The sequence below is a fragment of the Protopterus annectens genome, chromosome 14.part0, assembly GCF_019279795.1.
Source record: "Protopterus annectens isolate FY-2018-M chromosome 14.part0, PAN1.0, whole genome shotgun sequence".
NCBI lineage: Eukaryota > Metazoa > Chordata > Ceratodontiformes > Protopteridae > Protopterus > Protopterus annectens.
The window spans coordinates 876605425-876632007 of record NC_056748.1 but is presented as its reverse complement, the minus strand read 5'-3'; the positions used below and the strand labels follow the sequence as shown (position 1 = coordinate 876632007).

The 26583-nt window shown below is 41.0% G+C and overlaps 1 protein-coding gene across 5 annotated transcripts in view; it reads right to left on the bottom strand.

Moving 5' to 3' along the window:
• The window catches only part of TBC1D12 (TBC1 domain family member 12), a 1516811-nt gene that overhangs the window by 780912 nt on the left and 709316 nt on the right, over positions 1 to 26583 (bottom strand). For 2 of the 5 annotated variants that reach the window (XM_044056656.1, XM_044056659.1), the window contains exon 4: positions 6331 to 6342. The exons of the other annotated variants lie outside the window; for them this stretch is intronic. In XM_044056656.1, the coding sequence (XP_043912591.1) occupies positions 6331 to 6342 (12 nt within the window). The remainder of the gene's footprint in view (positions 1 to 6330; positions 6343 to 26583) is intronic. 5 annotated transcript variants of the gene reach the window in all.

The following is a 26583-nucleotide window of genomic DNA, read 5'->3' as shown; positions in this document are numbered from 1 at the left end:
CAGGCAAACCTTCAGGAGTGATGAAAGGGTTTATCAGACACTATTACCTGCAGTGTCTTTGGTAAAATGTTGGGACTTCCGGAATAAAACTGTTTAACTCCTCTCTGATTGTAAGTGGGATTCAGTGAGCCTGTCCCTGGTGGAGTATAGCCTCCCTTAAAAGGAAGGTAAAAATGAGCTAGGAAATACTCCAAACGCCCAGCCTTGGAAGGAAGTTGAGGGAAAAGCTCACAGAGTCTGGTTTTCTGTCTATAAAACCTCAGTGGCAAGACAAAAACTCCCCTGTAGAAGAAACTCAGTGTATACAGAATAAAAAATAAATCAGGTCCAGACAAAACTCAGTAAAAAGGCTGTAATCTGTAGTCCAAGCATACACTAGGTGGTAGAGCCTTGAAAGAGAAAAACCCGGTGGTTAGACAAAACTCAGTTGACAAAAAATCCATTGACAAAAAACACAAAAACTTCTTGCTTCTTTTCCGTAAGTAATCTTTATTAAAGCAAGGTCAGCTGAGGGATAGAAAAGCGAACTCACACTACAATGTCTTGCTCTCCTTCTCACTCCTGGTCAGCAGATCCTTACTTTAGGTCCAAGCAAGGTGGAACCATCAAATGGAGCATTCTCAAAAGACATCTTAAAGCTCTCTGCAAAGTTACAGAGGTACATCAAGAAATAGCAATAGACTGCATTACCAATGTCAGCCACCATGGCCATATCTGTAGTGTTGGATAGCAACTACATGCATACATTCAAAACTGACAGCATACTAGCCAACAGAGCTTCCATGGACTTGCATGTCTTGGCTTTCATCCGGGTTGCTACAGACTTGGTTACCTCATTAATCAGGTCTCTTTGTAGTCTGGTCAGGTATGCCATGTAGTTTGGTGCACAAAAGGCAAGGATAGCAGAAGCCTATGTGTGTGCTTCCCCAGTCTATGCATTGCTCTAGACTCTCTATTTGAAGGATGAACAGATGGCCTCTTTGGGAGTTTTTTCTTGGCGGCTGTTGCTACTACAATGATTTCAACCACAGCCCCTTGCTCCAATGTGCATTACCTTTGGTTGGAACTAAGACCCTATCTGGCTTTCTTGGGATGAGCTCCATCACAGTTCCCTCCAAGCCCTCCCAGACTAAAATCAGTGAATGTGTTGGAAGGAAGTACAACCCAGACTGTAGACGGGTCTGCAGTAAATGCTTCAAGAAAAACTGACACCTCAGGGGAAGGGGTTTTGAAGGTCCAACCTCCCCTCTGTCTCATCAATCCTAGATGATCACCAAAAGAGGAATCACAGATTTTGGGGAACGTTACCCCTCATCATGGTTAAGTATCCTCTACTAATCACTCTTGAGGGGAGTCGAGGTGTCTTCTCTAGCATCAATGCTTCCTGTGCTCCTCTGGGGAGGAGACTCTAGAGGAGATATGGAAGCCTCAGGGGAGCCCAGGCTCTGGGGCTGCTCAAGACTTCGAGTTGCAAGCTGTCCCTAAACAAGATGATGGAAGACCAAGGTGACTGGAGGATCAAGCTGGATCCAATACACAGCATGACTCCTAAACCAAAGGGAGAGATAGTAACATCTTAATCTCAAACTCAGATACCAAAGCAATAAGACTCCAAAGGACCTCCTCTAATCAGAGGATCTAGGAGAAGCACTCACATCGGTTGCCAGCCCAGCCAAATTCAAGGCCAAGACCAGAGCCAAGCTGTTTAAGGATGTGGCCCCGAGGGAGCAGGGGTGGCCACAAAGGTATCAGAGTTGACCCTGACCTGGTGCCTCCAGTGCTGACTTCTTGGTTCCGAGATGCAGTCAGCTTTAAAATGGCTAGAGTCGAAGCATCAAGGCTAAAGATGAAGACAATCACAATGTAGGCTCTGACAAGGGAACCATGTAGGATAGAGCTGGATTCAAGACCATCAGATCTGAAAGGTACACTGGTAAGGCAGCAACCAGAAAGGGGGCAGAAGGGCCAACTCTCTCTACCTTCAGAGTGGAGGGGGAGGGAATAATCCCCAATTCAATCTGCAGCTACAAAAAGGTCCACATCATCTTGCTCAAGTCTACTTCCCTAATGCTCTGAGAGGAACTCATAGACCTAGAATATGCTGTCAGAGATGGACTAATGTGCCTATGAGATGGTCGCTCTAAGTTCAGGGGCCTAAGTAAAGGAGATAAGAACCAACAGAGCAACAGGGTAACGCCTCCAGAGTAAACACCAGCACTAAGGTGGCCGCTAGGGTCAGCAAATTTAAGTCAGGACAGTGTGGTTCTGACATCAGTGTCGAAGAAGCCAGGTACAGGCACAGAAGTAGTACCAATGCTGGATCCAAGGTAAAGCCGTGAACACAGAAGGTCTTTGGACCTTCTGTACTGGCTCATCAGAAACTAAAAACTCAGCAGACCTCTTTCTTGATTCTTTCTCTTTTGATTCATCCTTTTCTTCCTTATTTCTATCTTTACCCTTATGCCTATCTTACATAGCTTTTTCTAAGGACCTTTTAACTGCAGAAGAAGAAACAACAGGGAGATGCTTTAACAGAAGAAGTAGGAAGGGGCTCTTCTAAAACAAGTTTAGCATGCCTATAAACTAAGGCCCTTGTTCAAAAGGATTCACAGGCCTCACAACCCTGATCAATGTGAGCACCCCCAGACAGTGTAGACAGCAGTTATGCAAGTCAAGGGTGGGCAACATGTGACCACATTCTAAGTACTTACGAAAACCTGAAGTCTTCTCAGCCATCTCTGTGGAAGAAAGACAACTATACTAAACACTGTACACAAGAAAAGTACAGGGTGGAAAATGGCCAATAACCCCCACTCACACACACAAAAGAATGACTCTGCTATAACACCAGTAAAGAATACAAATTCTAATTCTAAGCTCACATTGAAGAAAAGGGAGAACAGCATGAACTAGAAGGCAATTATTGCAAACGCTAATATCAGAAAATGTTTTTACTAGCAATTCAACACACTTATTTAGGTGGAGCTCCAGGGACCTCATCCATCCTCAAGAGTGGCAAGTAAGATCTGGCCATTATAGGAGTGGAGCTTGGGCTTCGAAGTCAAACATCTGAAGTGTGAGCCTTGGATCCTTGCAGATCTGATAGCACACATATTGAGGCAGATGGGAGAGACATTACATAGATAGTTTTACTTATTTTGACGCAGTAAATAGTTTCAATAGTATCTTCCTGAGTACTCTGAACTCCCTAGCTCCCTCTAGAAAGATTAGAATAAAATCCAATTATGCTCCTTGGCTTTCCAAAGAAACTAAATCCCTTATGCTTCAAAGAGATAAATCTTGAAAATCCTAGATCAAAACTAAGGAATTACCCTCGCTTCATAACTATAGACGTCTCAGAAATCTTACTAAGAAACAGATTAATGCTGATAAAAAAGTCCTTCTTTACCTCTGACCAACTAAATAACAAATCCAACTCTCAAAAGTTCTGATCGATCATTAATAAAATTCTTTCTCCAGGCTGACCCTCAAACCCCTCCCCCTACTCGAATACAACCCCTCTGGAAACAGCTACCCTACTTAATAAACACTTTACTGACACTATTCAAACACTCTTACCATCCAATGGAAATACTACTCCTCTGACTACCCCTCCCAACCCATCTAAGGCTAATACTTTCTCCTTACACCCTGTTCCTACTTCCTACATCCGATCTCTTCTTCTCAAGCTCAAGCCCTGCTCTCCTTCCACTGATAATCTACCTCTTAACCTTTCTCAAACTGGCAGCTGATTCAATAGCTTACCCAGTGTCTATACTAATCAATAGGTCCATTCAGGAATCCACTGTACCTACCCTTTGGAAATCCTTTTTTACTATACCTCTACACAAAGGTGGCAACTCCACAGAACCATCTAACTATCGTCCCATACCTATCCTATCCCCCCTCTACAATTATCGAAAAATGCATCCACTCACAACTTCTAAAATACCTCCTCCACCACAATCTTCTCACACCCGCCTAGCAAGGTTTTCGTCCCAATCATAGTACCACTACTGCCCTCCTATCCTTTACCCATACCATTGCTGAGGCCCTGGATAACAACAAACCTATCTCTTTGTCTCTTCCTAGACCTTTCCAAAGCATTTGATACCGTCTCCCATCCCCTATTACTATCTAAACTTGCAAGCCTCAATCTATCTTCCTTCTCCCTTGTCTGGTTCTCCAGCTACTTATCCAGCAGACAGCAGTCTGTTAAATGGCTCTCTTCCTCTTCGCCATTCTTACCTATCCCAACTGGAGTTCCCCAAGGCTCCATCCTTGGCCCCCTCCTGTTCAATATTTTCACCAATGACCTCCACACATCTTGCAAACAATCCTCGCTCATCCAATATGCTGACGATTCCACTCCTCTCTATCTCAGACAACATCTCTGAACTCCATGCACTCACTCATCATACCTTTTTATCTACCGAACAGTGGCTAACCAGTAACCTACTCATCCTCAACCCCTAAAAAGACCAAACTATTTCTCCCCCGCTCCCCTTCTCACCACAAATACTCCTTTTCTATCACTTCCTCTAATAACACAACTATTAAACCTGAAGCTCATACAAAACTTCTTGGAGTCATCATCGATGATGAACTAAAATTTAATATGCACCTTCTCCAAAGTGTAAAAAAGACAAACCAGAAACTAGGTCTACTTTATCGTAACAAAAAAATTCTAACTCCAAATGCTAAACTGTCCCTTGCACAATCTCTCCTCCTTCCCTCCCTTCGTTATGCTGCCCCTGTGTTCACCAGCATTCAAACAGCAACCTTTAACAAACTCCAACAAACTTACCACAAGATAGCCAGATTCATCACAAACTCTACTTACAATACACATCACTGCCTAGCCCTTTCATCCCGCCACTGGCTTGAGTTCCCCCAAGTTATTGTTGCTATCACAACTTCAAATGCTACACTTCATTCTCTACAAACCTTCACATTGCCCCACTCTCTCTTCCTTCATCTCTATCTACACACAGTCTTGCACACTCCCCACTTTCAATCAGCAACTACTACACACCTACCAACCTAAAAAAGCAGTAGGCAAACTCTTATATAAACACTCCATCGCCCAAACTTGGAACAAACTTCCTAGAGACATATGTTACACCATTCACCTTTCCCACTTTAAAGAAAAACTCAAACATCATCTTCTTTATACCAAAATCTGTCCTTATAAAGCCCCAACCTAACTCCTCTGTTCCTCTTGGGAACCATGTCTGTAACCCCGCTCTCAACAATATATTCCCTGTATCAGCAGATACTTCTCTACTTTACTCATTTTAATTAACCAAACTCATGTTGTAAATATATAAATAAACTTCAAGTCTGTAAACGTAGGATAGCTATAACTACAAGTGTGCATTTTGCTGGTTGAATTTCTATTATTATTGTATTACCAATTTCCTAACATACTATGGATGTATAGTGTAATTTTTCTGTAAACTGTACGTTTCTTGGAGCTTTTCTCCTCGGGTCTCCACTGAAAATGGGCCACAGGCCCAGCTGGACTAACCCGGTTAACAAATGTCAGAAAATAAATAAATAAAATAAAATATTTTTTTTAAGGGATGGAACATAGCAGACTAGGAAATATGACAATGGAGGAGGTGCAAATCATTATCTTTACTGGCATTTGTAATTGTAATACAGCAACCACAATAAAATTGCATAGGGAACATCAATTTCAGGGACAGCTTTTTATTAATTCCTGAACAAAAAAAAATTGCAGGCAATGCATTCATTACTGCACTGAACTACGAATATTGACATTACAGGGCTGGGTAGCCCCAGTGTCATTAACTGATGTTCATGTACATATGAGTGGAAAGGAGCACACTCTGGAGTGAAGACTTCTATGATTTTAACCCCCCCCCCCCCCAAAAAAAAAAAAAAACAAGTTCACTGCAGTGGTTTCAGTCAAGGATGCAAAGTGCCATAAAATCAGACTATGCTGCTCACTGGAAACACTGCTACATTACTGAGTCCTTAAGTGGCAACTTGACACATCCACAAGGCTGCATCTTACAAAGTATGCTTTGGTTGTAAAGGCAATATGTAATGAAAATGACAGATGAGATAGGATGGTTACTTTTGAAAGACGAACAAAGATTTTGTACAAGATGGAAGAAAATTATTTTACATACATAACACACATGGACCGTGACAGAAAAAATATGAAAAAGAACAAGATAATGAAGACGGACAGCTAACAGCATACTTAAGTGCAGAAAAAAAGATGGCAAAATATGCTCTATAAGTCATACAAGGATGATATGGCAGATGCTTAGGTTAAAAGAAAAAACAGTGACTTACCTCCTCAGATATCTATAAAAATGCACAGAGACAAAGAGAGAGACAGAGGGAAAGATTTAATAAAGACAGCCATTATATAAGAAACAGAAGAGGATGCATACCAATTATACTAATATACAAACACTGTTTTTTTTTTAACTGCATCATATTACAAGAATTTAAAAGCAAATGGAAGTATTGTTTTGTAGCACATGTACAACAATGCACCGAGGCTGAAAATTATTTTTGCATGTTTGAAGGAAGTACTAATTAGAATAATATACAATGAGAAATAGCAGTTTTATATTCAAAGCAGGGAACCAGTAAAATTATTACATATGGATTTAAAAAGAGAAAGCAAAATAACAATGGCACAAAACCAGTGCTAAACATGATGATAGCTCAATCGAGAAATTGCAGAGTGCACAAAGACATGTGTAAGATAACCCGATCTATTCAAAAGAATGTGATGTAAGTTTGGCACAATTTGAAATAAAGGGCTACATGTCATCTTCCTAAGTAAATAAACCTACCTAGGGTCAAACAACATCCTTAGGAATGATAGATAAACCTGCTTGCAGGTTAAAAAAATAATAGCAAGACTAGTTAAACCTACTTAAGGGTCAAGCAACATCCATGGGAATGGCAAATAAGCCTACTAAAGGGTCAAGTAACATCACTGCCCTTGCACCAACTGTTGACATTGTTTAGCCTATGCTGGATCATTTTGCGAGTAAAACAAGGAAAGTATAACAACACACTATTTACAGTCATCTGCAAACTTTAACAAAAGGCCAGGAATTTTGGCTTTAAGGCCTGAGAAGTAGGTTGGTGAACTGAAAAGTAGAGAAATGTATTCTAAAGTCCCAAGTACACATACTATCCAAGAACACTCAAAAAGCTAGGCAATGCACAAACAAGCCAAAAACATGTACTAAACCAGGTCACAAGGCCTTCTCATCCCTGGATCCAGTTAGATGGAATTCTATAGGTCATTCTGACCCAGAATCCTACCTAAGCCAAGACCCATGCCTAATAGGATAGGTCAAGTCTCCCACATGATTCCGAACAGGATAAAGTGGGTATTAGAAAATGAATGAATGAATAAGTAGATTTTAGCTCATATTTTGCAGATTTTCCTTTTCCATTTTTGATATACACCTGTAGAATATGCTGCAAACAGTGGGATCAAATACTGGAAACAGTGAACGTTATAAGAATGAATTTGTCAAATTAAATGGGTTTTCATGTAGTACCAATAACCAAATTTTGCCCCCATATTTTTAACATGCTCACCTTGGGGCTTAAACACATCTCCAATAGCAGTTTGCCACTCTAGGGTCAAAGAACATCTATGGGAAAACAGATAAACTTACTCAAAGGACAAGCTACATTCTTGGAAAAGGTAAATAAACTTACTCCAGGGTCAAACAACATTTAAGACACATGTTTATTGTTTATGGTCTAACAGCAATGTTTACATGTGATTCACTTTAAGTACGATAACATCAACATTACTGAGTGCATTATTCAGTTCTGCATTTCATGAAGAAAAAACACAAGCCAGAATGAGACACAACTGCCCACTGTAGTATAATTTAGCAAGACAGATATGCAGACAGAGCCTAAGAGTCTTACTTTACATGCTTTGGCCTTATAGCCTTTTCTTAGCACAAAATTAACTGGTAACATTGAGAAGACCTTGCATGACTGAGAACATTTTCTGACATACTGTATGTAAATGGTGTTAAATAAAAGACAGGTGGAAAAATTATAAACCTTTACTAATAAACATCAATTTACAATGGTAGCATTATGAAATTAGAGAGTCAAGTAGCAGAAAATGCTTCAGTAGCAATATCTGCTGCAACAGTATCACTGTCACATATTTTCATACAAATGTGAACATAGTTAAATAGGTACATGTTACATCTGAAACTGATAATATCCCCAGGTGAAATTGATAACATTCCCAGGCATACCTCTCAACGGTCCAGATTTTTGCAGAATGCCCAGATAATTGCTTAGTGTTTTTGGTCTGTTACTTAAAAATTGTGGGGGGGGGGGGGTGTAAATCAATGAGGACTGAAATCACTTAATAATGATAAATGTTTGAATTTCAGATTCTACATCTTTCAGAAAGTGCATGGTAATGCAAAACCTGCTATTCTAGTAACCTTCTAAGTTTATAAAAGCAATATTTAAAAATTGTCCCTGTTTTGGGGACTTTGTCCCCCCATTATTTTTGACTTTGTCCAGATTTCTTGCTCTAAGAGGTTGAGAAGTATGTTTCCAGGTCAAGAAGAAGAAAAAAGTACAGTTTTGTACCTACCATAAATGTAGATGTTAGAGTGTCTTCACTGCTGCAGTCATTACACTTGGGTTATCCTGCCGTCAGGCGGGCCAGCAGTCGGCCTGAGTTCCAAAGTCTTGGTCTGGCGTCGGTTGCTGTCGCCTCTTCCCTGACGTCAGTGCGCCAGGGGTATATAAGAAGCAGCCTATGCCATTTTCTTCAGTTTTTCTTACCCCAGATGTCAGGTGCCCCCAAAAATGGTAGGCAATACATATTGCTAATAAAACATACAAAAAAGGTAAAAATAAAACCTTCAGTAACTAGCAAATACACCACATAGGTAGTATAGGTTAGTCCCAGATAAGAAAGAGGGGCTGGCAGGTGGGTAACCTGGACTGCAGCAGTGAAGACACTCGAACATCTACATTTATGGTAGGTACAAAACTGTACCATGTTCATCGTGTTTCACTGCTGCAGTCATTACACTTGGGTAGAATCCCAAAGCTGAGTCTGGGTGGCTGGCTCTATAGAGGATTTGGTGTGGCTATGAGGCCCTGCAGCACTGCAGTGGCAAAGCCAGCTCTGGATCTGGAATAGAGAGGCAAATGGTAATGCTTGGTAAAGGTGTGCACTGAACTCCAAGTTGCAGCTTCCAAGATATCTTTGGTAGGTACTCCTCTAAGGTAGGCAGTAGAAGTTGCAGTTGCCCTGGTGGAATGTGGTCTAATATTACTAGGTACAGGTTTCCCATGTTGTGTGTAGCAGAACCGGATACAGTGTCCTATCCACTTTGAAATGGTCTGCTTTGAAATAGCCTTTCCCTGTGATCCTGCAGCATATGATACAAACAATTGTTCAGATTTTCTGAAAGCTTTTGTTTTGTCCAAGTAGAAGCGCAATTGCCTGTGTATGTCCAAGGAATGTAGAAGTCTCTCCCCTTTATTCTGGGGATTTGGATAAAATGTTGCCAAGTGAATAGTTTGGTTAAGAGCCACACTGGATACCACCTTAGGCATAAAGGTAGGGTTTGTTCTTAAAGAAACCCTGTCTTGGTGGAAAATGATAAAAAGCTCCACTGCCATTAGTGCCTGCAGTTCTGAGACTCTTTGTGCTGAGGTTATTGCCAGAAGCAGAGCAGTTTTCCATGATATATATTTAATTCTGCTGAATTGGCTGGTTCAAAAGGAGGCAAAGTGAGCTTTTCCAAAATGAAATTGAGATCCCAAGTTGGTGTTGGTGCTCTCCGGGGTGGTCTTATGTTTTTAGCCCCTCTGAGGTACTGCTTTAGCAATGGGTGAGAGAAAATAGGAGGATCTGTGTTGTAATGAGCCAAGATGGTAGAAGCGTGAATCTTAATGGATGAGAAGGATAACCCTTTGTCCAGCATCTCAGTCAAGTATCTGAGGAATGTTAGGGACCAGAGGATCAAGGTTTTGAGCCTGGTTCCAGGCACAGAATCTCTTCCACTTTTCTGAATAAAATTTCCTGGTGCTAGGCCTCCTGGCCTCCAAAATGACATCCATAACAGATTTAGAGAGAGAGGTTGTCTGTTTGGCTAATGAATCTGCCATGCAACCAGGTTTAAGGTTTTGAGCTGACTGTGCAGTATCTGATTGTTTTGCTGAGTCAGAAGGTGTGGAATTTGAGGCAAAATCCAAGGTGGGCCTTGAGCTAAGTAAGATTGGGTACCAATGCTGGTGTGGCCAGTCTGGAGCAATCAGAATCATCTGTGGTTTTCTTGTCTGGCTTTTAGGAGTACCTTTGTAAGGAGAGGCAGAGGTGGGAAGACATAAACATTTAGGCTTTTCCAGCTGAACGAAAGAGCATCCACTTTCCATGCTTGTGTGTGATAAGTCCTTGTGCAGAATTTTTGTAGTTGGTAATTCAGTGGTGAGGCAAAAAGATCTATATCCGGGCACCCCCATTTTTGCATTATCATGCTGAAGACTTGTGGATTTAATTTCGACTCGTGAGGATCCATGATGTTTTTGCTTAAGTCGTCTGACAGAGTGTTTTTCTCCTGGCAGGAATTGTGCTTGCAGATGAACTTGATAGGTTAGAGCTGTGTTCCACAAGGTCATGGCTTGTCTGCATAGGGGGTAAGAATGAGTGCCCCTTTGTTTGTTTATGTACCACATTACAGTGGTGTTGTCTGTCTTTAATAGTAATTGTCCTGGATGTAGAAGATCCTTGAAAGCTGTAAGGGCATTTTGTACAGCCAACATCTCTTTTTGATTGATGTGAAGATGCATTTGGTCTGTGGTCCATTTGCCCTGAATACATTTTCCTGCCATGTGTGCTCCCCAGGCGTAATCCGAGGCATCTGTTGTTAAAGTCTGCCTGGCTGTAGGAAGAGTAAAAGGCTGACTCTTGTTGAGGTGACATGCCTGTGCCCACCATCAAAACTCCTGTTGTAGGCAGGGAATTAGTGGTATTACTGTCTCCAAGCTATGAGAATGTTGAGACCAAACACTTTTTAGGTACCATTGTAATTTCCTCATATGCAGTCTTGCATATGGAATTAATAGCATTCAGGATGCCATGAATCCCAACGCCTGCAGAATTTTTCTTGCAGGGAGTTGGGACTTTGTTGCCAACAATTGAAAATACTGAGTCAGTTGTCCTTGTTTGTCTGGCGTGAGATAAGCCATATTTAAGCTGGCACCCAGGAATATTATCTCTTGTGAGGGCACTAGTTTTGATTTATTTTCGTTTACTGTGTACCCTAGGCAACTTAATCTTTTTACATACGCCAGATGCTGTAGAAGGATGTCCTTGCTCTCTGCTTGAATCAGGCAGTCATCCAGATATGGATTTATCTGAATTCCTTTTTGTCTGCAAAATGCAATTACTGGTGCCAGGCACTTGGTAAAGACCCTGGGCGCAGTAGATAAGCCAAAGGGCAGTGCAGAGAATTGGTAGTGCATTGAACCATTTATGAATCTGAGGTACCTTCTGCAATTTTGTCTGATAGGGACATGCAGGTATGCCTCTTTGAGGTCCAAAGTAACAAGCCAAGCTTTCTTGCCCAACATGGGAAGGAGCTGTTGTAGTGTCAGCATTTTGAATTTCGGAACATCCAGGTAAGTATTTAGAGTGGAAAGGTCCAGAATGGGTCTCCAGGCCTTGTCCTTTCTGGGTACCAGGAAGAGTCTTGAGTAAAATCCTTGTCCTTTTTCCTGCTGTGGTACTTTTTGAATAGCTATCATGTCCATGAGAGCTGTACTTTGTTTTTTTGCCTCTGCCCATTGATTTTGTGGCAGGTCTGGCATTCCTTTTAGCCTTGGAAAAGTGTGGAAGTGGAACTTGTAACCTTGAGACACAATATTCAGCACCCATTTGTCTTGGGTGATTGCTTGCCAGTTTTGAGGAAAAAGTGCTAGTTTTCCTCCTAAGGGAGCTGCCAAAAGGGAATAATTTGGCATTGGAAGGGGGAAGTCATTGGGACTGTTTCCTGTAAGGTTGTGACTTGTCCTCACCTCCTTTTGGGTTTGTAGCACCCCACTGTCGTGGTCTGTAAGAACCTTGTGGCTGAGATCTGCCCCTTGGGCGTCTGCATCTGCCTCTTTGTGGCCTGTCTGACACTGGAAAGGACCATTTTTTTGTAGGCCAATTTCTGCTAAATCGTGGCGGCTGTACCTGTAAGAAATCCTTCACTGTTTGCATAGATTTTGCCTTATCCTCCATTTTCTTTAATACCTCTTCTGCCTTAATGCCAAATAAATTATCTTGCTGCAAAGGCACATCCAATAATTTTGCCTTAACATGATCTGGTAAACTTTGTTCTTTTAACCAAGCATGCCTTCGAATCACAGATCCTGTAACTGCTGCTCTACAAGAAGCTTCTAATGAATCAAAACCACATTGCAAAGTATGCTTTCCCACTTGTTCAGCTGCATGCAATAAATCCTGCATTTCCTTATAATCGGGTTGTTCTGCATTTGTACTAATTTTCTGTTTTAATTGAGACAGTAAGTATTGTTGATATTTAAGCATGTGAAACTGGCAATTTAGAGCCCTCACTGCTAAAGTTGCAGAGGTGTAAACGTTCTTTCCCCATCTGTCTAATGCTCTAGAGTCCCTATCCGAGGGAACTGGATTCTTAGCCGTGGAAGCCTTAACCCCCTTTGGGACCCTGGGAAATAGTTTCTGGGTCAGCAACAGGGTTTTTATAAAGAAATTTGTGAGAGTCAGGGATTCTGTAGTACCTGTCTGGCTTAACTGGAGCTGGGGGTAAAGAATCAGGATTTAAGCTAGATTCAGAGAACACATCATCCACAATGTCCAACACTGGCGGAATAGCAAAGGGCCTGTGCTGAGGCAGTAAAAGAAAGTCTCTGAGCCTTTTCTTGGATTCTGAGTAATCCTGGCCCTCCCAATGGAAATGCTCCCTCATGGTATGTAAAGTTTCCGCAAAAGAGTAATCCTCAGGAGGAGAGGCTGAAGGAATTGATTCTTCAGCATCAGAATCCTCATAGGGGGATAAAGAATATCCCTGGTCTGAAGAGGAATCAGAATATATTGAAACCTGGTCAGAGGAATCATAGTCTGTATCCTGCCTAGGCCTTTTATCAGCAGGGGGATGGGAACCCCTGATCAGAGTTAACAAGTCTTCGGCCATCTTGAGCATCTGTTTTTTAGGCATGGAGGCCTGTCCAGGTGAATGCTGTACTTGCTTCTTTGTCTTTAATGTAGGCTTAGTCTTGGCTGTAGTTGCAATAGTAAGTTGAGTAGGCCTGAAAACACCCTCAGAAGCCGATGCCTGCTCAGCGGCTCCGGACCCATCTGAAGGGTTAATCTCGGTTGGCCCAACACTGAGTAGCCAGAGGCCTAAGCACCTCCACGTGGGAGTCGGTCGCAGCCTGTGGTTCTGAGGTAGCGGGTGTCAGGGGCTGCTAAAGCGCCTCACTGAAAACCGGCGAACCGGCGACTGGCCTAGAAGAGGCTTCGCCATCAGTTTTGGGCCTCAGATGCCTTTCCTTATCTTTATCTTTGTGGTTTTTGTGCATTCCGGTCGTCGGTTGTTCCGACGGCATTGTACAATTAAACCTTTGCCCAAAGTAATGGCGAGCAAAATCAAACCGACGTTTTATAGTGCGTTTGTTAAATCTAGCACAAAACCGACAACTAGTGATGTCATGATCTGGGCCTAGGCATGGAATACAGTAAAAATTAAAATCCTTATGAGGTATTTGCTTCCCACAAGAAATACAATTATTAACTTTTACTGACATTGGTCTGAGGCAAGAAAAAGTTTCCCCAACAGGGTACTTAGCTTTATTGAAGACTTCGGTTCTGAAATCGAATTTGAAATCTCAGGTGTCGGCCGACAGGCACTTGCGAACTGCTTTTACTTCGGGCACCGCGCAGCAAGAAAGACTGAAGAAAATGGCGTTGGCTGCTTCTTGTATACCCCTGGCACACTGACGTCAGGGAAGAGGCAACAGCAACTGACGCCGGCCCAAGACTTTAGAACTCAAGCCGACTGCGGGCCCGCCTGACGGCAGGATAACCCAAGTGTAATGACTGCAGCAGTGAAACACTATGAACATCATATCTAAAACACAAGCTAGATTCAAACAGATTAAAGAAAATGTTACAGTCTGAATAAACAACTAATATTTTATACTTTTCATCATGAGCGCAATGGATAAATAATAATTTAATAAATTCAATTACGGACGGTCATGATGTCACTACTGAGACAAAAATGCATTTATTAGATGAATAAAACAGTAAAGATGACCAGAACTTAACTAATTAACAACTGAGCACTAACACGAAAAGAACATCCAGAGAATACTTTACAGATTTATATACAAAATAAACAAAGATGAATGACATTAGAATTATACATTAATTATAGTAATTTTACTCACAACTTACAGGACCAAAATTCAGTTATTATACAAAAATCTGGGAAATGCATGTTTCCAAAATATTCTTCTGAGTAACAAAACTAATGCAGTTTAACATCTTATTTGATATTAACATATGTAGAACTTAAGGATGTCACCTACAAAGCAAATCTAAAATGCTTGGTGATTATGCTCCAGTAAGTGGAATAAGACAAATGAGTTAAGGGTTTCTACAATGTGAGACACAACCTTAACAAATGTTAAGTAATCCTGCTTCAGTTGTTAAGATTGGGTATTGAGCTAGGCAGTTAAACCTGACAGTACTGACCAGCAAATGACAGTGGCAGAATCAAAAAAAATTGTTTCTGGCTGCTGGTAATCTGTCTCTGACATTACATAACACAAGAGAGTATGTTACTGCTTTTCTGTCAGTACTTGCCGAGTGCTTTACAGCTCTGAAAGCCAACAAAACACTTAGCTTTTTTTGTTCTGTAACTAGTAGAACATGAGGCAGATAAATCTTCATACACTACAACCCTTTATTCTATTTTCTCTACGTGGATGCCGAGATTCTCTCGCTCTTTCACAGAATTTCTTGGCATCCATGTCTCAAACACATAATAAGCAGGTTATTATCGATGACCTGCTCATAATATTCTACATCTAATAATGCATGAACTGATAATCGAGAAACAGAATATGATTAGAAGACTGTAAAAAGCTGGATATAAATGCTGATGACAACTTTAATATCACTCAATGGAATTTACACACACAAAACCACCAAGCCTTTTTAAGATGTTGCAAAAAACAGTACAAGTTTCTTGAGATGATAATATTGGAAAGTAATCTAAAAGCTGTAGAAAACCTGCAACTGTTTTTAACTGAAGATGTATAAAGCTGTGGAAAAATGTAGAAAATGGAATTATTTGTTTTACTGTCAATGTAGCACCATCTAAAATGTTAGGAAACATCCTAGAAACTAACATTTTTTTTCTTTGAGAAAGACAACAGAGTTTAAAAGTGCATGTTTGCAGCCACATGCAGAAGGTTGTTTCTTAACAACATCCTGCCGATAATGCATTATCTTGCATAGCTGCAACTTTGAAGAAGATCTACTATGTGCATACCTCTCAACTGTCCAGATTTTTGCAGAATGTCCAGATTTTTGCCCTATTCCTCATAAAATTTGTGGTTTTATGGCAAATCATTGTGGTGCTCTGAGGATTCAAGTCACTAAATAATGACACACGTATAAGTTTCAGACTTCAAATCCTTCAGAAAATGTATGTTAACACAAATTGTGTTACTCCAGCAACTTTCTAAGATTATAAGAGCAATATTTAAAATCTGTCCCTTTTTTGGGCATTTGTCCCCCTGTTTTGTCAGGCTTTGACCAGATTTCTTGTACTAAGAGGTTGAGAGGTATGACTATGTGGATTTAAATTCCAACCAACAAAGGAGGAGGCAGGGACCACTCTTGAACTGATGCAGGAAGGAGAATTGCTAAAAAGGACTGTGCTGACATCATATTTCACAGAGTGGATACATTCCAAGAATCTTGCCAGAAACGAAGTGGAAACATTTTCTTCACAGAGAATCCAGTCTGGTGGCCATTTTCATTCACTTTGTTTTTGGAAGTTGGTGGCTGAGTACTGTCTCTACCCTGCATCACTGAAACCATTTCCATTTACTTTGCCTGCATATATTCTGCACTTTCTAGGTAGTGGTAGATGGAATCTACCAATAACGTAGCTATAGAAACTTTAAAATTAGTTAGCTAAATTTTCTAGTGTCATCTCTCTGCTAAAAAAAAATTACATCTCTGTGTAGCCACATATCAACTTGTATATTTAATTCTCGAACAGTATCGCCTAATCTCTGTACTGAAATAACTTTATATATTAAGTTTCGGGCTGAATGCTTAATTAATTTAAATAACGATGCATGCTATGGGTGAATAATAATTGTTGACATCCACCTTTCCAAAGAGAAAGACTGCTTAGCTAAAGCTACCTTAAGTTTAATCATTTTAATAGTACAGAGTAACTGTAACTGTGTACCAACCTGGTGTGGCTAGTAGCACTACATTACTATAAATGAAATAGCTGATGCACTGAAAATTATTAGAAGCCTCTCCTGTAAAATATTGTGCATGCATGTACAAGTACAATAGTTTTAGCCAAGATTCAGTTACTCTTGGCAAGTTAGCACTGTAAAGGCAGGTATCAGAGCAAGATGTTTGTAAGGTAAGTGAGTTGATGGGAAATCAGTGTTCATTAATTATGTCCTACAGCTGTGCAGTCTGGAACCTATCTGGATATGGCTGGCATTGGTTATATCCCAAGGTGATACTGCTCATTTGCTATATATGCTCATAATGCCAAAAACCTCACCTGCACCATTTTTATTCACAACAGTAGGTAAGATTAAAAGACTGTAGCTCATTGTGCTTGACAGGTGCATTATTCCAGGATGGAAGACTATAATGAAATATTTATTATGCTACTGAAGAACAGTTCTGCATAATACTCAGCATAACAGGATATCTTTAACAGGCTTTTGCAGCTGATGAGAAACACAGCTTTGATGCTTGAACTCATGAATGTGCATATATATATATATATATATATATATATATTTAGTATTGAAAGGGGCTCTCTCTTAATCCCAACATTATCACGCACACCTTCTCAATACGCAGAGATCTAGTTACCTCTGCAATTCTTTTACTATGCTGTATTACGACTGAACTAAATTCAAAGTAAACTTTATTGTCATTAAGGACTACACAAGTGCAGCCTAAACAAAATTCCAAGTATCAACTCACGAGAGAGTATACAGGAAGCAAGGATAACAAGAACAGCAGTATAACATTTCAGTTAAAAAAAAAATAGATTCAATACAAGTCCCACAAAGCAGCATGACAGAGTAGGGTTGCACATGATAAGACTGTCCTCCTTTGTTCATCTGCATCAGACAAACAGCAGGCAACCAACTACACATGAATAAGAAAATATGCTGCTATATCAAAGAATAAAAAAAAGATATTGCATGCTTTTCAGCTTAGCTACATATGGTGAACGATTACTGACTAAATAATCTGTGGCTGGTATCGGAGTTTATAAGTCTCAAGACTGTTGGGTAGAAGCTGTTTAAGTATCTGTTGGTCCTGCAGTAGATACTCTGATATCTCTTTCCTAAAGACAGTTGCGCAAACCAGCTGTGTGTGCAGGGTGAGAGGGGTCACAAATGATTTTGGATGCACATTTAATGCTTCTTTCTGTGAAGAGATACTGGATTGATGGTAAAGCTGGTGCCCATGATTTGTTCGGCAACTCGCACCACTCTCTGTAGCTTCTTTCTTTCTGCTATTGTACAGTTCCCAAACCAAACTGTGAAGCTACTAGTGAAAATGGTCTCAACTGCTCTTCTGTAGAATGCGATGAGACCAGTAGGTGGGAGTTTTACTTTTTTGATCTTTCTGAGAAAGTGGAGATGGTGGTGTGCTTTTTTGACCAACTGTTCACTTTTCACAGTCCAAGAGAGATCCTCTGAAATGTGCATCCCTAAAAGCTTTGCAGATTTGACTCTTTCCACCTCTTCAACCATTTATCATGAGCACTGAGTGTGTTCTTGACCTTTACCTGAAGTCTATAATGATTTATTTTTTTATTGACATTCACATCAAGGTTGTTCTTGGCACACCAGTCAATCAAGGAATAGACTTCATCTCTGTAAGCTCTTTCATCCTCCCCTTTGATGAGGCCCACAACCGTATCATCTGCAAACTTAATGATGTGATTGGTGTTGTACACTGCAGAACAGTCATGGGTGAGGATGGTGAACAACAGAGGGCTTAGCACACAACCCTGAGGAGCACCCATGATGAGTATTATGCATCCTGAGGTGTTATTGCCTGCACATGTTTTCTGCGGTATGTTTGTGAAGAAGTCGAGGATCCAGTTGCACATGAGCTTTCTAACTCCAAGATGTACAATAAGCTGCATTAGAACCAATGTACTGAATGCCAAGCTGAAGTTAATAAACAACAGCTTGACATAGCTTCTTCCCTCTAGATGACTGAGTGAGAGGTGGAGTGCCATTGAAATAGCATCTGCAATGGATCTGTTAGCCTAATAAGCAAACTGTAGAGGGTTGAAGGTGGATGGAAGGTTTGCTGACAGATGCCTTTTAACTAGCCTCTTAAATTATTTCATGCCATTTGAAGTTAGAGCAACTGGTCTGTAATCATTCAGGCAGGCTGGATTAGCCTTTTTGGGGAGAGGGACAATATCCATCACCTTGAAGCAAGAGGGAACTTTACAAAGAATAAGGGAGGTGTTGAACATATCTGTTCGAAATAAGCACAGTTGGTCTGCACAGCCTTTAAGTACTTTATCAGGACCATTAGCCTTCCTGGGGTTTACCTTCTTAAGTTGAGATCTCACTTCATTTGAGTTAAGGCTGAGCACCCCCTCCTACTGGTCGATAGGTAGCCTTGTAGCAACCACATTGTTGTTCTCTTCAAATCTGCCAAAGAAGGAGTTCAACCTGTCTGGGAATTTAATGTCTTCACAATGAGCTGACCTGGTTTTACAGTCAGTAATCTGTTGAATCCTTTGCCAGAGACTCCTGGTGTCCCTCATGTCTGCAAACTGACTTTGTAATTTCTTTCTGTATTCCCTCTTGGCCTCTTTAATGCCCCTTTTCAGGTTTGCTCTGGCTTTGCTTAGACCGTCCTTGTCCTTGACCCTGAATGCTGCATTTCTTGCCTTCAGGAGATCATAGACTTTGTTGTTGAGCCATGGTTTTGGTTTGCTGATTGTCATGCTTTTGCTGTCAGACACATTATCAACACACTTAGTAATGTAAGCTATTACTGCTTCCATGTAAGCCTCTATGTTCACCTGTTCATCTGATGTAGCTGCATCTTTGAAAATGTCCCAGCAGGTACTATCAAAGCAGTCTTGGAGACATTCCAAAGCCGCCTCATGCCAGACCCTGAGCTGCTTAATTGTGGGCTTTTCCCTGATCAGAACTGGTTTGTAGGCTGGTAGAAGCATGACGGTAAGATAATCAGAGCTTGCTAAGTTAGGTTGTTGTACTGCTCTGTAGTCACCTTTGATGCTGAAATATGTCTTGTTCAGAAAGTTTGCACCCCTTGTAGGAAAATCTACAAACTGATAGCAGTGGGGTAGTACCTCTCTCAGATCTGCTTGACTGAAATCACCAGCAACCATGTGTGAAAAGTCTGAGTTTTTCCTCTGCAGCTCACAGAGTTATAAAGATTGCTCAGGGCATCAGTGGTGTTTGTACACCACTGTTACATATATTCCATTTAGTGCTCTAGGTACATCAAAGGGTCTGCATTTTAAGGACAGGAACTCTAGATTATCAGAGCAATGTGACTGAACAATCTCACAGTTCTTACACCATCTTTCATTCACACAGATGCAGACTCCACCTCCCTTGGCTTTTCCACATAAAGCTTGACATCTGTCTGCACAAAACAGTATGAGGCCTACACAGACCTCCCAACCGTCCCGAATTACTCGGTTTTTACTGAGTTTTGGGGTCAAAATGAAGGGGTGCCACGATTCCTAAGTGGCACCCCATGGATGGTGGTTCTAGCCAGGAAAAAGCAAGCAGGAATGCATTTTATCTTATGCTGCTGTGCTGCCTGTTGGACTTCAGGAGCGAGGAATCTTTTTATTATTATGCTGCTGTTAGGAGCGAAACAGAGGTATTTCGATTTTATGCAGTGCTGAAAAGGACAGAACAAGGCAACAAGCTGTTCAGAGGTATTTATTTAATACTGTGCAAGCTGCGAGTTAGTTTGTTAATCATGGTTCTAATGCAGAGATAGTTTATTATGCTTCAGAAACAGAGGTAGTTTATTATGCTTCAGAAAGCGGCTTCTGTTTATGTTGGCTAAGGGGATGGGCAAGCACTAATGCGAAAAAGATTAGTAACTTCAGGGTGGGATAAAAGGAATCCTGGGATTTATAGTCCTTATACTTAGAGGATCAAAGAAACTTTTAAAGTTGCTATAGTATCTCAAAAGCAAGTGAATTAACTATATTTGCATGGTTGCTATGTAGTGTATCTTGTGTAGATGAACTGTTCTGATTTACTAAGTTATAGCGTTAGTTATTGTGTTTTGGTAAGGATTACCTTGCAAAGTTGCATACAGCGGTGCTCAGAATGGAGCATCACAGTTAAGTACTTAACTTATAGATGCATTTTAGAACAATGTCAGCTGCACAGTATTGAGAACTTTAAAGGGTTTTACTTTTTTATAACTTATATGTAAAGGAGAAGTCTAACGAGATCCCTGTTATTCGTAGGTTTCACAGCATCTGGAGGAGGCTGGCACCTCTTCCAGTAGTCCTGGCCACTCTGACCATAGGGCATGTATTCTCAGGGAAAAATATGTGTAGTTTAAACAGCATTCTAATGTTTTTCAGAGTATTTTATTTACCCAGGTTGTGATAGCGGTGAACTTAAGTGCCAGAATACAAATTTGAATTTTTTATTGTTGTGTTCATGCATTTGTTTACTTCTAGTAAATAGTGTGAAATACTAAAATGTTAGTTGAATTAATCAAAGCATTTCAACTTGAGAATCTTGGATATGAATAGTCAGTTTACCTTTAAGTAATGGTTCTGTAAATTGCTGGTGTGTTTAATGTCTGGTGTGTGAGTGAGTGTGGCCCGCATTTATTATGATTTAAACTGTCAACTTAAGTATGCATTTAGAAAGTTTTTACTTTTAACCCAGTAGCTTTCATTATGTGAGTTTTGATAATTATTGCAATCTGTTGAGCTGGGTTTTCAGGCTGAGCAGCTGTTAAGAGTCAAAGGCATTTCATAGTGGGGTGGACAGAAGAGATGAAATATCAAACTTTGGAACTGTAACCGGTAACATAAATCGTGGTTGCTTTCAGGATTTAAGCTTGTGTAGTGCTTGATTTTTGTGGGTGTAATTGAAATGATCTTTAACTTGTAAGACTATAGTACAAGACATTAGAATAAAACAATGTATTTCTGTTATGTTTTAAAGTGTGTTAGAAGATCTGCTCCTGTTGCTGAACTGCATAGGGGTTTTCCTTGTTCAGGCACTTCCCACATCATGAATTGACTGTTCTGGCTCATCAACTCTGCCCTTTAGAGGACAGATTGCTTGAATTTTAAGACTTTTTATTGGGGGGGGCATTAATGGATATGAACAGTATACATAGAGTATTCAGTACTTTTATACCTGTGGCATTCATTATCACTGCAGGGCTGTGGTCACATGTTTGAAAAATGTGCAAAGAAAATGGAATTGAGAAGGTAGTTGTTTAAATACAGACACACTGAAATCACGTTCTCTTTTTGATGAGGGTCTTGTACACATTCTCACTGTGTTGTATAGTCTGGTTGATTATATTTTCTTTTGGTATCTGTCCCACCATGCATTGATGTCCTGAATGCATTGTAATTTGTTAATCTCTTCAGAATTGTGTATGTGTGCATAATGTGTAATTTCTAGCCTTTGTTTTTCCTTTTATTACACATTTGCAAGTGTTTTGTATTCTAGTGTCTTAAGAAAATCTCACAAATTGTCTTTATTACAATCCTCAGCACATTTCTTCATTTTAGGTTTTATTAGCTTTATACTGAATTTGTTGGGAGTCTATTTTCATTGGGAGACAGTATTGTAAAGTGTAAAAATAAAATCCAAATGATCATTGTAGAAGTAAAGCAGTATGCACACATTACTGTTTATGGTAAATGGGGTGAAATAGCCAGATAATGGGACATTTGAATGGCTGCAGTGGGACTCTGGTGCTATATTTTGGTTCCGTTCTTCAGTTTGCATTTCAGAGTTTGTATCCTACAATTCCATTGGAGTGGGTGGGGTTGTTAAATTATGTATGCAAATTTAATGTTAATCAGCATACAGATTTGTACCTATTTTTCATGGGCCTTGTCCAGATTTTTGATGTTTCCAGGTTGAGAGGTATGGTACAGCACTGTCATTGATCTTGTTATGCAGCCACGTCTCAGTAATAAATAAACTGGTATTTCTCACCTTATTTTTGCTGTAGAGCTCCAGCCTCAGGTCATCCATTTTAATGTCCAGCGAGCATGCATTTGCTAGCAGTACTGAAGGCAGAGCAGGCCTGTGAGGATTAGTTTTCAGCTTTGCAGCAATTCCAGCCCTGCAGTCCCTTTTTCTGGTTCTCTGATATCTTTTCCCTTCTGTCTTGTCCTGAGTGTTCCAGAACCTTCTGTCTCATGTTTTAGGCACTTTAAGGCATGCTGAGTTAAAAGACACAGCTCCAATATTGCTGAGTGTAGTACGCCCAGGGTTGCCAGACATCCCTATTTGGGCGGGACTGTCCTGAGATCAGCAGCCTGATCCCGAGTCCCGCCCTGCCGGTTTAAATCCCGGGCAACCTCCGCTTTGTTTTTGTTTTGTTTTTTTGATTGGCCCGTATACCGGCATACGGGCCAATCAAAAATCGCTAAACACAGAGCTTATTGTGTTTAATGCGGAAGTTCCACATTAAACGAAGCTCCGTGTTTAGCGATTTTTGATTGGCCCGTATGCCGGTATACGGGCCAATCAAAACATCGCAAAACAGAGCTACTTCTGTTTAATGCGGAACATCGCATCGATGTTTCGCATTAAACAGAAGTAGGTTTGTGTTTATTTATTTTTGATTGGCCCGGGCCAATCAAATAAAAAATAAACACAGAGCTACTTCTGTTTAATGCGGAACTCTGATGTTCCGCATTAAAGATGTGGAAGACCTTTTTTTTTTTTTTAGTCTTCACTTACAGTGAAAGAGCTTTTTTTTTTAGTCCCTACCTGGCCAGTCGGAAATCTGGCAACCCTGAGTACGCCCCAGGAACTCAACTGACTGCAGGGAGTCTAGCCAGTAGCATGAAACTGTTAACTGCTTAATTTCCAAAAGCTTCTGTCTGTTGTACCTCCACTTAAAAAGCCCAGAAACTGATTTTCTTGAAGTTTTGTGTGAAAAAGAAGACAGACTGAGCATATCTCTCTGATGAGTCGACACAGCAGCAGCCACATAGGGCACCACTTTTTTTATTTTATTTTATTTTTTTTTTAAGAAAAGAGTGAAGGAGAAGACAATACAGTATCTGTTTGTCAGAGCTTCTACAAGATCTGCTGTACTGGTTAGAACCCATACAGCTCTACTGCCATCCAACTTTGACAGGACTCCTAAAGGTAATATAATACATAGGAGAAAACACAAGATAGCAGCATATTACACAAATATGTCAGCAAAGAAAGACCACATTGAAAGGACCTAGGAAAAACCAACAGTCCTACTGTCATATAACAAGAAATAAGAACAAATCCTCATAAGAAAGTGAGCTACATTTGAAACCAAAACAAACATCAAGCCAGTTCCATTGACACACACAGATAAAAGAGAAATAAAGGCCTAACTACACCTCAGGTGACACTGTTCAATCAAGGGCTTGAGTGCCTGCTGGAACTGGTATGTAGAGAATGGGTGTGCTTATCCTGGGGGAATGTGGAACTACTGGATCATCCCATGCGCCTAGCCTGCATATGAAGAGAGGTGACATCTGGGGGAATCCTTGGATGTGTGTTCCGCTCACCAAGCGGTGAATATGGTAGCCTTTATTAGCAGGTGTGCAGAAGTATGCACATTCATTAGAGAGTGCTGTGGCCCCAGCAGTAATGTTGGTCACGTCTTCCACCCAAGTGGAAGAGTAAGCTCCTTAATGCTGCACCATGCACTGCTCCCTCTTTAGTAAAGAGGAATGAATGGGCAGTGACTCAATGGTCAGTAGGCATGTGGGAGCTATACATATGATACAAAAATGATCAACAAAAGCCTGCACTAAAGGATGACTGCCAAAGCAGAGTTCTTATTATTTATTTTACAAGTCAACGAACAAACCTATGTAATCAGAGCCAAAAACAACATATATCCAGGAACAACAATTGCTTCAGACTGTAAAAAAATCCTACCAGGGGACGAAAGTACAGTTGTGTACACTTACCATAAATGTAGATGTTCGAGTGTATTCACTGTTGCAATCATCACATTTAGGTTATCTGCTTGCAGTAGCACTCAGTTGGCCTGATTAACAAAGTCTTGGGTCCTGCGTTGGTTGCTGTCCCATATTCCATGACGTCAGGTAGTCAGGGGTATAAAGCATGCAGCCGACGACATTACATCAGTTTTTCTTGCCCCAGATGTCAGGTGCCCCCATAATGGGAAGCAATTATATATATATATAAGGTTACACCTCCAACAAAAAAGCAAATGCACCAAAAATTTTTAAACATAGTAAGCAAGAATAGAGGTATAGCCAATAGAAGTCAGGTTGGAGGGAGGGTAACTAGGACTGCAACAGTGAATACTCTCCAACATCTACATTTATGGTAAGTGTACACAACTGTACTATGTTCTTCGTGTTTCACTGATGCAGTCACCACATTTGGGTAGATTCCCAAAGCTAAGGATGGGAGGAGGAAATTAGATAGCATTAGGACCAGCTATAAGGCCTTGCAAAACTGCAATAGCAAAGCCAGCCCTGGATTTAGAGAAAATTGGCAAATGGTAATGCTTGGTGAAGGTATGTACAGAACTCCTGGTAGCAGCTTCTAGGATGTCCCTGGTAGGGACACCTCTGAGAAAGGCTGTAGAGGTAGATGCAGCTCTGGCAGAATGTGGTCTAATCCCCTGTGGGGTAGGCTTTCCATTGTGCTTATAACAGAAATTAATGCAATGGCCTATCCACTTAGAAATAGTTTGTTTAGAAATCGCTCTGCCCCTGCAGCAAATGCAACCAGCAGTTGTTCAGATTTCCTGAGAGGTTTAGTCCTGTCCAAATAAAATCTAAGTTGTCTGTGCACATCTAAGTGGTGCCGAATTCTCTCCCCTTTGTTCTGTGGATTAGAAAAGAAGGTTGGCAAATGAATGGACTGATTAAGGGCCACACTGGATACCACCTTGGGCATGAAGGAAGGATTGGTCCTGAGGGACACCCTAGCCGCATGAAAAAGGATGAAAGGCTCCACTGCTATGAGGGCCTGTAATTCAGACACCCTTCTAGCTGAAGTGATGGCTAAGAGGAAGGCTGTTTTCCAAGAAAGGAATTTCAACTATGCATTTGCAGCTGGCTCAAAAGGAGGTAGAGTGAGTTTTTCCAATACAAACAAAGTTAAGGTCCCAGGGCTGGAGTAGGAGCTCTCCTGGGTGGTCTTAAGTTTTTGGCCCCTCTGAGGAACTGCTTCAGCAGTGGATGAGAGATGAGGGGTGATTCTGTGTTGTAATGAGCTGAAATGGCAGAGGCATGAATTTTGATGGAGGAAAAGGAAAGGCCCTTGTGCAGTATCTCAGTTAAGTATTGAAGAATCTGAGGTAAATTGGGTGCTGCTGTGCCATCCCCTGAATTTGGTTCCAGGGAAAGAATCTTTTCCATTTTTCAGCGTAGGATTTTCTAGTACTAGGCCTCCTTGCCTCCAGAATGACATCCAACACTTGTTTACTGAGGGATGGTAACGGAGAGATCAGGTAATTAGCCAGGCTGCCAGGTTCAGGGTTTGAAGCTGTGAGTGCAGAATATGGCCATCCTGCTGTGATAGCAGGATAGGGGTCTGAGGCAGGTGCAATGGTGCTAACAGTAACACACTGCGCAAAAGGGGGTACCGGTGTTGGCATGGCCAATCTGGTGCAATCAGTATCGTCCTTGTTTGTCCTGTTTGATCTTTAGTATTACCTTGGAGAGGAGAGGCAGAGGGGGAAAGGCATAAACTGATTTTCCAGGTGAAGGACAGGGCATTCACTTTCCAAGCTTGTTTGTGGGGAGTCCTTGTGCAGCATTTTTTCAATTGGTAGTTCTGGGGGGAGGCAAAAGTACAGTTTTGTACCTACCATAAATGTAGATGTTCGAGTGTTCACCCTGCTGCAGTCATCACACTTGGGTTATCCTGTCGTCAGGCGGTCCCGCAGTCGGCCAGAATTCCAAAGTCTTGGTCCGGCATCGGTCGCTGTCGCCTCTTCCCTGATGTCAGTGCGCCAGGGGTATATATAATGCAACCAACGCCATTTTCTTCAGTTTT